The 15,120-nt window shown below is 42.9% G+C and overlaps 1 protein-coding gene across 2 annotated transcripts in view; it reads left to right on the forward strand.

The window, feature by feature from the left end:
- htr4 (5-hydroxytryptamine receptor 4) overlaps positions 1–15,120 on the forward strand; it is a 125,715-nt gene that overhangs the window by 65,799 nt on the left and 44,796 nt on the right. For both annotated transcript variants that reach the window (XM_031789880.1, XM_031789881.1), the window contains one exon: positions 10,144–10,344. In XM_031789880.1, the coding sequence (XP_031645740.1) occupies positions 10,144–10,344 (201 nt within the window). The remainder of the gene's footprint in view (positions 1–10,143; positions 10,345–15,120) is intronic.

The following is a 15,120-nucleotide window of genomic DNA, read 5'->3' on the forward strand; positions in this document are numbered from 1 at the left end:
AGAGCTTACAGTATTCCATATGGAGACATGTAGAGTTAGAGAGAGTGACAGTATTCTATAGGGAGACATGTATAGTTAGAGAGAGAGTGACAGTATTCCATAGGGAGACATGTAGAGTTATAGAGAGAGTGACAGTTTTCCATAGGGAGACATGTATAGTTAGAGAGAGTGACAGTATTCCATAGGAGACATGTGTAGTTAGAGAGAGTGACAGTATTCCATAGGGAGACATGTAGAGTTAGAGAGAGTGACAGTATTCCATAGGGAGACATGTAGAGTAAGAGAGAGTGACAGTATTCCATAGGGAGACATGTAGAGTTAGAGAGAGCTACAGTATTCCATATGGAGACATGTAGAGTTAGAGAGAGTGACAGTATTCTATAGGGGAGACATGTATAGTAGAGAGAGAGTGACAGTATTCCATAGGGAGACATGTAGAGTTATAGAGAGAGTGACAGATTCCATAGGAGACATGTAGAGTTAGAGAGAGTGACAGTATTCCATAGGGAGACATGTAGAGTTAGAGAGAGTGACAGTATTCCATAGGGAGACATGTGTAGTTAGAGAGAGTGACAGTATTCCATAGGGAGACATGTGTAGTTAGAGAGAGTGACAGTATTACATAGGGAGACATGTAGAGTTAGAGAGAGTGACAGTATTCCATAGGGAGACATGTGTAGTTAGAGAGAGTGACAGTATTACATAGGGAGACATGTAGAGTTAGAGAGAGTGACAGTATTACATAGGGAGACATGTAGAGTTAGAGAGAGTGACAGTATTACATAGGGAGACATGTAGAGTTAGAGAGAGTGACAGTATTACATAGGGAGACATGTAGAGTTAGAGAGAGTGACAGTATTACATAGGGAGACATGTATAGTTATAGAGAGTGACAGTATTCCATAGGGAGACATGTAGAGTAAGAGAGAGTGACAGTATTCCATATTGAGACATGTAGAGTTAGAGAGAGTGACAGTATTCCATAGGGAGACATGTAGAGTAAGAGAGAGTGACAGTATTCCATAGGGAGACATGTAGAGTTAGAGAGAGCTACAGTATTCCATATTGAGACATGTAGAGTTAGAGAGAGTGACAGTATTCTATAGGGAGACATGTATAGTTAGAGAGAGAGTGACAGTATTCCATAGGGAGACATGTAGAGTTATAGAGAGAGTGACAGTTTTCCATAGGGAGACATGTATAGTTAGAGAGAGTGACAGTATTCCATAGGGAGACATGTGTAGTTAGAGAGAGTGACAGTATTCCATAGGGAGACATGTAGAGTTAGAGAGAGTGACAGTATTCCATAGGGAGACATGTAGAGTAAGAGAGAGTGACAGTATTCCATAGGGAGACATGTAGAGTTAGAGAGAGCTACAGTATTCCATATTGAGACATGTAGAGTTAGAGAGAGTGACAGTATTCTATAGGGAGACATGTATAGTTAGAGAGAGAGTGACAGTATTCCATAGGGAGACATGTAGAGTTATAGAGAGAGTGACAGATTCCATAGGGAGACATGTAGAGTTAGAGAGAGTGACAGTATTCCATAGGGAGACATGTGTAGTTAGAGAGAGTGACAGTATTACATAGGGAGACATGTAGAGTTAGAGAGAGTGACAGTATTCCATAGGGAGACATGTGTAGTTAGAGAGAGTGACAGTATTACATAGGGAGACATGTAGAGTTAGAGAGAGTGACAGTATTACATAGGGAGACATGTAGAGTTAGAGAGAGTGACAGTATTACATAGGGAGACATGTAGAGTTAGAGAGAGTGACAGTATTACATAGGGAGACATGTAGAGTTAGAGAGAGTGACAGTATTACATAGGGAGACATGTATAGTTAGAGAGAGTGACAGTATTCCATAGGGAGACATGTAGAGTAAGAGAGAGTGACAGTATTCCATATTGAGACATGTAGAGTTAGAGAGAGTGACAGTATTCCATAGGGAGACATGTAGAGTAAGAGAGAGTGACAGTATTCCATAGGGAGACATGTAGAGTTAGAGAGAGCTACAGTATTCCATATTGAGACATGTAGAGTTAGAGAGAGTGACAGTATTCTATAGGGAGACATGTATAGTTAGAGAGAGAGTGACAGTATTCCATAGGGAGACATGTAGAGTTATAGAGAGAGTGACAGTTTTCCATAGGGAGACATGTATAGTTAGAGAGAGTGACAGTATTCCATAGGGAGACATGTGTAGTTAGAGAGAGTGACAGTATTCCATAGGGAGACATGTAGAGTTAGAGAGAGTGACAGTATTCCATAGGGAGACATGTAGAGTAAGAGAGAGTGACAGTATTCCATAGGGAGACATGTAGAGTTAGAGAGAGCTACAGTATTCCATATTGAGACATGTAGAGTTAGAGAGAGTGACAGTATTCTATAGGGAGACATGTATAGTTAGAGAGAGAGTGACAGTATTCCATAGGGAGACATGTAGAGTTATAGAGAGAGTGACAGATTCCATAGGGAGACATGTAGAGTTAGAGAGAGTGACAGTATTCCATAGGGAGACATGTAGAGTTAGAGAGAGTGACAGTATTACATAGGGTGACATGTATAGTTAGAGAGAGTGACAGTATTCCATAGGGAGACATGTATAGTTAGAGAGAGTGACAGTATTCCATAGGGAGACATGTAGAGTAAGAGAGAGTGACAGTATTCCATATTGAGACATGTAGAGTTAGAGAGAGTGACAGTATTCTATAGGGAGACATGTAGAGTTAGAGAGAGTGACAGTATTCCATAGGGAGACATGTAGAGTTAGAGAGAGTGACAGTATTCCATAGGGAGACATGCAGAGTAAGAGAGAGTGACAGTATTCCATAGGGAGACATGTAGAGTTAGAGAGAGTCACAGTATTCCATATTGAGACATGTAGAGTTAGAGAGAGTGACAGTATTCCATAGGGAGACATGTAGAGTTATTGAGAGTGACAGTATTCCATAGGGAGACATGTAGAGTAAGAGAGAGTGACAGTATTCCATAGGGAGACATGTAGAGTTAGAGAGAGTGACAGTATTCCATAGGGAGACATGTAGAGTAAGAGAGAGTGACAGTATTCCATAGGGAGACATGTAGAGTTAGAGAGAGTGACAGTATTCCATAGGGAGACATGTAGAGTTAGAGAGAGTGACAGTATTCCATATTGAGACATGTAGAGTTTGAGAGAGTGACAGTATTCCATAGGGAGACATGTGTAGTTAGAGAGAGTGACAGTATTACATAGGGAGACATGTGTAGTTAGAGAGAGTGACAGTATTACATAGGGAGACATGTATAGTTAGAGAGAGTGACAGTATTCCATAGGGAGACATGTAGAGTTAGAGAGAGTGACAGTATTCTATAGGGAGACATGTCGAGTTAGAGAGAGTGACAGTATTCCATAGGGAGACATGTAGAGTTAGAGAGAGTGACAGTATTACATAGGGTGACATGTATAGTTAGAGAGAGTGACAGTATTCCATAGGGAGACATGTATAGTTAGAGAGAGTGACAGTATTCCATAGGGAGACATGTAGAGTAAGAGAGAGTGACAGTATTCCATATTGAGACATGTAGAGTTAGAGAGAGTGACAGTATTCTATAGGGAGACATGTAGAGTTAGAGAGAGTGACAGTATTCCATAGGGAGACATGTAGAGTTAGAGAGAGTGACAGTATTCCATAGGGAGACATGCAGAGTAAGAGAGAGTGACAGTATTCCATAGGGAGACATGTAGAGTTAGAGAGAGTCACAGTATTCCATATTGAGACATGTAGAGTTAGAGAGAGTGACAGTATTCCATAGGGAGACATGTAGAGTTATTGAGAGTGACAGTATTCCATAGGGAGACATGTAGAGTAAGAGAGAGTGACAGTATTCCATAGGGAGACATGTAGAGTTAGAGAGAGTGACAGTATTCTATAGGGAGACATGTAGAGTAAGAGAGAGTGACAGTATTCCATAGGGAGACATGTAGAGTTAGAGAGAGTGACAGTATTCCATAGGGAGACATGTAGAGTTAGAGAGAGTGACAGTATTCCATATTGAGACATGTAGAGTTTGAGAGAGTGACAGTATTCCATAGGGAGACATGTGTAGTTAGAGAGAGTGACAGTATTACATAGGGAGACATGTGTAGTTAGAGAGAGTGACAGTATTACATAGGGAGACATGTAGAGTTAGAGAGAGTGACAGTATTACATAGGGAGACATGTATAGTTAGAGAGAGTGACAGTATTCCATAGGGAGACATGTAGAGTTAGAGAGAGTGACAGTATTCTATAGGGAGACATGTCGAGTTAGAGAGAGTGACAGTATTCCATAGGGAGACATGTAGAGTTAGAGAGAGTGACAGTATTCCATAGGGAGACATGTAGAGTTAGAGAGAGTGACAGTATTTCATATTGAGACATGTAGAGTTAGATAGAGTGAGAGTATTCCATAGGGAGACATGTAGAGTTAGAGAGAGTGACAGTATTACATAGGGAGACATGTAGAGTTAGAGAGAGTGACAGTATTACATAGGGAGACATGTAGAGTTAGATCGAGTGACAGTATTACATAGGGTATACACAACTTCCGGCGCCGACAGAGATGGCTGCCTCGCTTCGCGTTCCTAGGAAACTATGCCATTTTTTGTTTTTTTACGTGTTATTTCTTACATTGGTACCCCAGGTCATCTTAGGTTTCATTACATACAGTCGAGAAGAACTACTGAACATAAGATCAGCGTCTACTCACCATCAGTACGACCAAGAATATGACTTTCGCGAAGCGGATCCTGTGTTCTGCCTTTCACCCAGGACAACGGAATGGATCCCAGCCGGCGACCCAAAAAAACGACTTCGTAAAAGGGGGAAACGGAGCGGTCTTCTGGTCAGACTCCGGAGACGGGCACATCGTGCACCACTCCCTAGCATTCTTCTCGCCAATGTCCAGTCTCTTGACAACAATGTTGATGAAATCCGAGCAAGGGTAGCATTCCAGAGGGACATCAGAGACTGTAACGTTCTTTGCTTCACGGAAAGATGGCTCACTGGAGAGACGCTATCGGAGTCGGTGCAGCCAACTGGTTTCTCCACGCATCGCGCAGACAGAAATCTTTCTGGTAAGAAGAGGGGCGGGGGCGTATGCTTCATGGTTAACGTGACGTGGTGTGATCATAACAACATACAGGTACTCAAGTCCTTCTGTTCACCTGATTTAGAATTCCTCACAATCAAATGTCGACCGCATTATCTACCAAGGGAATTCTCTTCGATTATAATCACAGCCGTATATATTCCCCGACCAAGCAGACACATCGATGGCTCTGAACGAACTTTATTTGACTCTTTGCAAACTGGAATCCATTTATCCGGAGGCTGCATTCATTGTAGCTGGGGATTTTAACAAGGCTAATCTGAAAACAAGACTCCCTAAATTTTATCAGCATATCGATTGCGCAACCAGGGCTGGAAAAACCTTGGATCACTGCTATTCTAACTTCCGCGACGCATATAAGGCCCTTCCCCGCCCTCCTTTCGGAAAAGCTGACGATGACTCCATTTTGTTGATCCCTGCCTACAGACAGAAACTAACACAAGAAGCTCCCGCGCTGAGGTCTGTTCAACGCTGGTCCGACCAATCTGATTCCACACTCCAAGACTGCTTCCATCACGTGGACTGGGATATGTTTCGTATTGCGTCAGACAACAACATTGACGAATACGCTGATTCGGTGAGCAAGTTCATTACAACGTGCGTTGAAGATGTCGTTCCCATAGCAACGATTAAAACATTCCCAAACCAGAAACCGTGGATTGATGGCAGCATTCGCGTGAAACTGAAAGCCCGAACCACTGCTTTTAATCAGGCAAGGTGACCAGAAACATGACCGAATACAAACAGTGTAACTATTCCCTCCGCAAGGCAATCAAACAAGCTAAGCGTCAGTATAGAGACAAAGTAGAATCTCAATTCAACGGCTCAGACACAAGAGGTATGTGGCAGGGTCTACAGTCAATCACGGATTACAAAAAGAAAACCAGCCCAGTCACGGACCAGGATGTCTTGCTCCCAGGCAGACTAAATAACTTTTTTGCCCGCTTTGAGGACAATACGTGCCACTGACACGGCCCGCAACTAAAACATGCGGACTCTCCTTCACTGCAGCCGACGTGAGGAAAACATTTAAACGTGTCAACCCTCGCAAGGCTGCAGGCCCAGACGGCATCCCCAGCCGCGCCCATGCGCAGACCAGCTGACTGGTGTGTTTAAGGACATATTCAATCAATCCCTATCCCAGTCTGTTGTTCCCACATGCTTCAAGAGGGCCACCATTGTTCCTGTTCCCAAGAAAGCTAAGGTAACTGAGCTAAACGACTACCGCCCCAGTAGCACTCACTTCCGTCATCATGAAGTGCTTTGAGAGACTAGTCGAGGACCATATCACCTCCACCCTACCTGACACCCTAGATTCACTCCAATTTGCTTACCGCCCATATAGGTCCACAGACGGTGCAATCTCAACCACACTGCACACTGCCCTAACCCATCTGGACAAGAGGAATACCTATGTGAGAATGCTGTTCATCGACTACAGCTCGGCATTTAACACCATAGTGCCCTCCAAGCTCGTCATCAAGCTCGAGACCCTGGGTCTCGACCCCGCCCTGTGCAACTGGGTACTAGACTTCCTGACGGGCCGCCCCTAGGTGGTGAGAGTAGGCAACAACATTTCCACCCCGCTGATCCTCAACACTGGGGCCCCACAAGGGTGCGTTCTGAGCCCTCTCCTGTACTCCCTGTTCACCCACGACTGCGTGGCCACGCACGCCTCCAACTCAATCATCAAGTTTGCGGACGACACAACAGTGGTAGGCTTGATTACCAACAACGATGAGACGGCCTACAGGGAGGAGGTGAGGGCCCTCGGAGTGTGGTGTCAGGAAAATAACCTCACACTCAACGTCAACAAAACTAAGGAGATGATTGTGGACTTCAGGAAACAGCAGAGGGAACACCCCCCTATTCACATTGATGGAACAGTAGTGGAGAGGGTAGTAAGTTTTAAGTTCCTCAGCGTACACATCACAGACAAACTGAATTGGTCCACCCACCCACACAGACAGCATCGTGAAGAAGGCGCAGCAGCGCCTCTTCAACCTCAGGAGGCTGAAGAAATTTGGCTTGTCACCAAAAGCACTCACAAACTTCTACAGATGCACAATCGAGAGCATCCTGTCGGGCTGTATCACCGCCTGGTACGGCAACTGCTCCGCCCACAACCGTAAGGCTCTCCAGAGGGTAGTGAGGTCTGCACAACGCATCACCGGGGGCAAACTACCTGCCCTCCAGGACACCTACACCACCCGATGTCACAGGAAGGCCATAAAGATCATCAAGGACAACAACCACCCGAGCCACTGCCTGTTCACCCCGCTATCATCTAGAAGGCGAGGTCAGTACAGGTGCATCAAAGCTGGGACCGAGAGACTGAAAAACAGCTTCTATCTCAAGGCCATCAGACTGTTAAACAGCCACCACTAACATTGAGTGGCTGCTGCCAACTGACTCAACTCCAGCCACTTTAATAATGGGAATTGATGGGAAATGATGTAAAATATATCACTAGCCACTTTAAACAATGCTACCTAATATAATGTTTACATACCCTACATTATTCATCTCATGTGTATATGTATATACTGTACTCTATATCATCTACTGCATCTTTATGTAATACATGTATCACTAGCCACTTTAACTATGCCACTTTCATCTCATATCTATATACTGCACTCAATACCATCTACTGTATCTTGCCTATGCCGCTCTGTACCATCACTCACTCATATATCTTTATGTACATATTCTTTATCCCCTTACACTTGTGTCTATAAGGTAGTAGTTTTGGAATTGTTGGCTAGATTACTTGTTGGTTATTACTGCATTGTCGGAACTAGAAGCACAAGCATTTCGCTACACTCGCATTAACATCTGCTAACCATGTGTATGTGACAAATAAAAATTTGACTTGATTGATTTGACACACACACACACACACACACACTCAGGAATTGACAGCGCCGGGTAATGTTATCCTCAAATCTCCATTCATTAACATGTTCAGCCCCCAAAAGATCTCACATCTGTTCTGTTGATATGATCTCTGATAATGAAATACTTCATTACCACACACTTCACACACATCAAACCCCAGTTTGCCATTACACTGCCCACCAAGACTTCCCAGCAGCTCAGAATAAGAGTGACGTGAAGCAGTACCTCCACCACTATACCCTGGGGAATTCATCAGCAGTCACCAATTTCCCTTTCAATTGCACACCTGTTACAGCAATCTGTAAAATGAGAGTTGTCATAAGACAGCCTCTCGCCATAATTGAAGACATTGTGCAGCTGGAGGCAGAGCCACAGAGCCAGGCCTATATTTGGACAACCTCTGTGACTTGCTTTGATTAGCAAACTGGACAACTGGAAATGACCTTATTGACATTGACACATTGAATTGCCTCATCATGCCACACTGTCAATCAAAACCTGTTTTTGACATGTTTTGTCTCTCTCTCTCTCTCTCTCTCTCTCTCTCTCTCTCTCTCTCTCTCTCTCTCTCTCTCTCTCTCTCTCTCTCTCTCTCTCTCTCTCTCTCTCTCTCTCTCTCTCTCTCTCTCTCTCTCTCTCTCTCTCTCTCTCTCTCTCTCTCTCTCTCTCTCTCTCTCTCTCTCTCTCTCTCTCTCTCTCTCTCTCTCTCTCTCTCTCTCTCTCTCTCTCTCTCTCTCTCTCTCTCTCTCTCTCTCTCTGCAACTTGTCCAACTATTTCCTTTTTTTTACAACTGCCAACAGTTTAAATCCAAAACATTGACAGCAGATACATATTGACAAAGCTGTTATAATCTGAAGTACTTAATAGGGCCACGAGATGTATTGTGATAGATTACATAAAATCCTTGAAAGATACCAACCTTCTGGTAGTTTACTGGTAAACCTTCAACGTTTCCAGTAATATACCCTCCCTTTGACAAGATGACAAAGCTTTTTATGTTTAACAATTCAGATGTATTTACTTCCTTTGCATCAATGCAAACATGATCTTCCATTCATTCCACAGTCCATCCAGTTTTATATGTTCTGCTCAACATGAAAGCATGTTGTTAACAGACAGCTGTTAAACAACTTTTATTGCATGTTTTCGTGAAATGACAACGTGATTTGATTCAACAGCCGTTAGCTGTTCTCAGTCAGTTATTTTTAGCTGAGCGGGCTCTGAGTGGTGTCCTCACCCAGAGTTGTATTAGTCATTAATGGCCCATGGCTCTGGTCTATATCAAATAGACTGAGAGGGGGACGCCGCCACACCAGAGGCTCACCCGGTGGCTCTACATCAATGATTCTTTAATTCTCGTTCTCTAATTCTCTCCTCCTCTCGCTCTCTCTCTCTCTGATTCTTTCTCTCTCTCTTTTTTCTCCTTCTCACCTCTTCTTATTTCATATATTTCGCTCCCTGAGTCTCTCTCTCTCTCTGTCCTTATGCCTTATCCTCAGTCTCATACAGTTATCACAAATATTTACTGCAAGGTGGCAATTTAAAGTGTTTACAGTGAATGCTTATACAGTACTGTTCCATTAGCTAAATATGGTGAATGTATTGTCATGGGTAACAGGTCCTTCAAAAATGGTTGTTGTTTTGTACATACTTCAGTACAGACTCTGACATGCCTATAAAATGGTATGTTTATGTGCATTTACCACTAGTCGACAGTTTGCTCTCTTCAGTGTATTTTTCACAGTATGCCTCTAACATACTGTCGCCATCGGACCTGATCTCCAAAACATAAACTTTTCAGGAAATTAGATTAAAAGGACACATTTTTCCATTAATGAACATACAATTCCAAAACTTCAAAAGCTACAGTATTTTGAGTAAATGTTTTTGGTCCTATAGTCATGAAATGATCAGAGTACATTGAGGGGTTACTGCTTTCATGTAGCCTACGTCTGTATTTTTGTCAAAAGTGGAGTTAGGAGGTTTTCATCCAACAGCGACGATACTTTTTACCACATGATACACCTATGATTCAAGTGAACAATGGCAATCATATTTAGATATATAGTCAATAAGATACTTCTCATTCCACTTCTCCTCCAGAAAAATCAAGACCAATTACTTCATAGTATCGCTGGCCTTTGCAGACCTGATGGTGTCGGTGCTGGTGATGCCCTTTGGTGCCATCGAGCTGATCCACCAGAACTGGATTTATGGAGAAACCTTCTGCCTGGTCCGAACATCTCTAGATGTTCTGTTGACAACAGCCTCCATATTACACCTGTGTTGCATAGCCTTGGACAGGTAAGCACCACTGCTGAACACCTGGCTTGGAAAGATACTTCCAGTCAACATTTAGTCAGTAGATATAGTATTTCATACTAACACTATCAACCTATCAACACATTTTAACATGCTATTTAATTAACTGATTTATGATGGCACTTCCTGTAATTGACTTTACCAAGATGCCGAGGGCTACTGTATGAGACCAGCTTTATGATAACATAATACATCTGCTGGGCTCACATATGAACACCCAATGCATCAGCTCTCCCACCAGACCAGTGTGTTCTTGGTCTTGCCTTGCTGCAAAATATGAAATTGTAGTTTTATTCAATGATGTGGATGGAGAGCAAAACTTGTGCAGAGTGTGTAAGTAGCACTAGTAACTGACTAGCTGCAGTGTGGAGAGACACAATGTGCCATAAATGAAATGATTCAGATGTCATTTCCTTTGTAGTGAAGACCCTCTTTAATTATCATCCTTATTGTCCACATTAAAATGATTAATGCGTCTGATGATGAAAGCGAATGGGAAATGAAGAGAGAATGCTTTTAAAGAATTACAGGAATAATATGCATTAATATATTAATCAATGCATTAATATGTGTTGTAAAAAGCTGCTGGGAAAATCCTGGTTTTGCGTAACATGGTGGATAACATGTCAGCGTAATAGCTGCATGGTCAATCTGACGTCTGCATCGACCGTGCAGCATTTACAGTGATACGGCCTTTATATAGGAGTCAGGGCATTCATACTCATTGTGCTTCAAGGAGCCGTGCAGACCTGTTGAGCAGAGCTGTTGTGAAGGAAGTTGTCAAGGAATTTGTCAAGGAAGTGAATTTGTGTTTATACAGGACATCCCGCCCCCACCTACTTTCAACCAATCATGTCAATGCGAAGCTATACAGAGCCCTCCACATTGTTACAACATTTGTGTGGATGCGGCGATGTCGTACAGAGCTTAATTTGGCCTCTGCATGCCTCCGGAGGCTCCACAATTGATCGCACCCTCCATATGGAGCCTCTGACCACACCTCCGAATCAAGCATAAATGGGCTTTTCAGGATTCTAACCATACACAACTATAGGATGCATGACTTCCACTGCATTGCAGAGTAGCTAGTTCGTTCAAAGTGCTTTCCATGCTGAGCTAAGTATTGGTGAATTCTATCAACAGAGGGGGCCGGTTTACGGCAGCTGAGCTCTGAGTGCAGCGATAGATAGGATTGCGTCACTACGTCCCCTGCAGTTATTATTATGAAAGCAATGTTACAATAATAATGGTTCTTACCGGGGTCATAGGGCCAGACAGTAGGACGGAGAGAGAAGAGAGAAAGAAAAAGAGAGGGAGAGAGAAAAGGAGAGGATTTAGCCTTTTCCTCTGTCTCTCTCCCTCTCTCTTATTTTTTTCTCTCTCCACCTCTCCTCTTAGCCCAGAGAAGAGAAGTGTTTTAAGTTTAAACCACTGACAGCTCTTCAATTAAATGGTAGTTTAAACCACTGACAGCTCTTCATTAATGTTAGTGGAGGATGGAATTTTGCCGTCCACATATTTTTGGGAGAGCCACACCATTCCCTAGAGACGACACCATTCCCTAGAGATATGAGTGTATATGAAATATAATTGTGTTTAAGGTGAAAATTGGATTTTTATTATTTACGAATGAATGGTGAGATGTTCCATTTATTCATTGTTTTGTTCCTCAATGCTCAGTGAAGGGAAGTACGTTTTCCTCCAGTGTGTGGATTAATAGTTGCGTGCGTCAGGCACTAGAAGTTCCAGTAAGCTACGACCGCTAGCAGACAGTTATTACAATCATGAATCTTGCAGGAGGCTCATTTTTGGCTATTTCACAACCCATTTACCATTCCAAGTGTTTACAATGAGGAAGAAACATGCAACAAAAATGGTCTCTCGCCTGCCAGTCCTTTGGGCAGTCACTTAGTTAGTGCATAAAACAAGTTTAGCTCTGTCAATGGTGTAAAACATGGACTGCCCTGAATCCAAGTGGCTCTGTCATCTCATATTTCCAATCTGCCCCTCAAACTTTAAATGTTCAAATTCTATTCGTCGGTGTTGTAGAAAGTGTGGTGTGTTTACTGTAGGTTGGAGTCATTCTGTTGTTCTCCAAATGGTCTTCTTGTCCTTCTTGTTGTGTTTTTTTGAATAGGAATTTCAATGAGCCACCAAATGATTTTGGGTCTTGCAGTTGAATAGTAGATGAATGTTATCAGTTCACACATCCCTGCTCTCTGTGCTTCCCTGTATACTATTAGTCTCGCGTTTTTGCACATGCTCAGACAGCCATACTCTTTCTAGAACAGTGGCAATCGTGCATAAAGATGGCAAAATTCAGATATGATGTCATTTGTTTTACCGCTATCCACTGACGGCGTGCAACATGCTTCAATGTGCCAGTAAATCAGCACAAGCTACTAAATTTTTTCAAATTGCCAGCTTCTTGGAGCTAGAATTGGGATCATGTATACTTTGCTAATGCCCATAATGCCAAAAGAGTAACGGAGAGCAATGTATAATACAGCAAACTTAGCAAAACCAGGAATTTGTGGTAAGTACAGTACATGGAGGCTGCCATCGTAATGCAGATGAAGAATCACAGTCATTTCCAGAGATTGGCTGTGTAACATTACTTTTTGAACATACAAATTGTATTGTTCCTCCTAAAAACCAATATACCTTGTACTTTATTATCAATACGTGGTCTTTCTGGTACCACATATTACTGTGACAGTAAGGCCTTGACATTGGCCAAGAGAAAGAGGGTGAAAAGCTTCAGGACATACAGCCATTCATTTGTCTCTAAGGGAATACAAACTTAAAGGATTCAAAATAGCTACAGTGAATGCTACACTCCTATTAAAAAAAGGGTTCCAAAAGGGTTCTTCGGCTGTCCCCACAGGGGAACCCTTTTTGGTTCCAGGTAGAACCCTTTTTTTCCCCCTGAGATGGCACCTTTTTATCTAAGAGTGTAAAAAGGCTGATGTGCGTTCTTAATGGAGATGTCTTCCAGTAAATCCTGTATCTCCGTACAGATAAATGGAAAGTCAGTACTGGTTTGCTAAAAGTGGTGTATTTAAAAAGGGAAAGAATGCGCAGTGACCCTGAATGGACAATCTGTTTTTCATAGAACAAGGTTGAAATAAAGTGTTCCTAGTTAACGTTTTGGTCTCTGCTCTTACAGCACAGATGTCTGCTTTTCCTTTGCCATCAGGTTAACATCTCCATAATGTACATTTGTGCGGTGCCAGCAGAACTTGGAATGGAGTTTTACACAAGTTCCTATAATGCCCCCCCACTGGGTACAGACGTCAGTTCAACGTCTAGTTTTGATTTACATTTGGTTGAGTTGTGAATTCAATGTAAAATGTCAATTCAATGTAAATTCAACAAATCATTTCACCAAGTCATTGGATTTAGGTTAAAAGTTGGGTGAAAGAAATACTAAATGCCTTTACGTTGATGACTTTTTGCAAATCCAGTCAGTTAATTCAACATCATCACATAGATTCGGGGGGTTGAAATGATGTCTAAATAATGTTGATTCAACCAGTTTTTGTCCAGCGGGCCTTTTCCAGCGTAAGACCAGAAGCAACATTTCAAATGAACGATGGATTGTTAAAACTCTTAAATCCGATTTACTAACAGCAGAATTCTGGATCACATGGAATTGAAGTTTAAGTACCTGGTTTGTTGATCCATCTGTTTTCCATTGAGGCTCTGTTGTAAGTCCTTTAAGTAGCTATTGGTGGCCAAAGTTAGCTTAATAAGCCAGGTGAACAGATGTAGAAGGTTGGCCTGGTGTCAACAAACCACACGGCTGCTGTGCTTCTGGCCTTCTGACAGACAGCCTCGGTTTTGGCTAGGTGAGACAAGAAGTGGCGCAGTGCACGTACACAACCATGCTCCATCTAACCTAGACTCACAAACATGTTATTAATGAAGTCATGCTGTTTCAGAGCCATAATACACTCATTACTCAAGCAATACAGGGCAGGCTCACAAGATATCCTCGTCTTCTGAAAACCTGAGTACAAAACTGATGGAAGATGCCTCTCTGGACTTGGTAAACTGGCCTGGCACTATTTTCTTTCTAATGTGTCAGCTTTGTGCAGCAGTCCAACCGATCAGGTGCTCTCCTTATTTATTGATGTTGTTAACAGCTGGTGGCTCCAGTTCAGTTGACCTGCAATGAAATATGAAATGCCCTCACTAACATCTCTCTGAGTCATGAAGGGTGACAGAGAGAGTAAGCATAGTAGTGCCCTGAAGACATGGTGGGCTGTGGTGCTGTAGCATAGTGATACCGACTGCAATGGGCTACAGTGGGCTGTGGTACAGTGATACAGGGTGCAATGGGGTGTGGTACAGTGATACAGACTGCAATGGGCTGTGGTACAGTGATACAGACTGCAATGGGCTGTGGTACAGTGATACAGGGTGCAATGGGCTGTGGTACAGTGATACAGACTGCAATGGGCTGTGGTACAGTGATACAGACTGCAATGAGCTGTGGTACCGTGATACAGGGTGCAATGGGCTGTGGTACAGTGATACAGACTGCAATGGGCTGTGGTACAGTGATACAGGGTGCAATGGGCTGTGGTACAGTGATACAGACTGCAATGGGCTGTGGTACAGTGATACAGACTGCAATGAGCTGTGGTACCGTGATACAGGGTGCAATGGGCTGTGGTACAGTGATACAGACTGCAATGGGCTGTGGTACAGTGATACAGGGTGCAATGGGCTGTGGTACAGTGATACAGACTG

This window comes from Oncorhynchus kisutch, linkage group LG15 (genome assembly GCF_002021735.2).
Source record: "Oncorhynchus kisutch isolate 150728-3 linkage group LG15, Okis_V2, whole genome shotgun sequence".
Classification (NCBI taxonomy): Eukaryota; Metazoa; Chordata; class Actinopteri; order Salmoniformes; family Salmonidae; genus Oncorhynchus; species Oncorhynchus kisutch.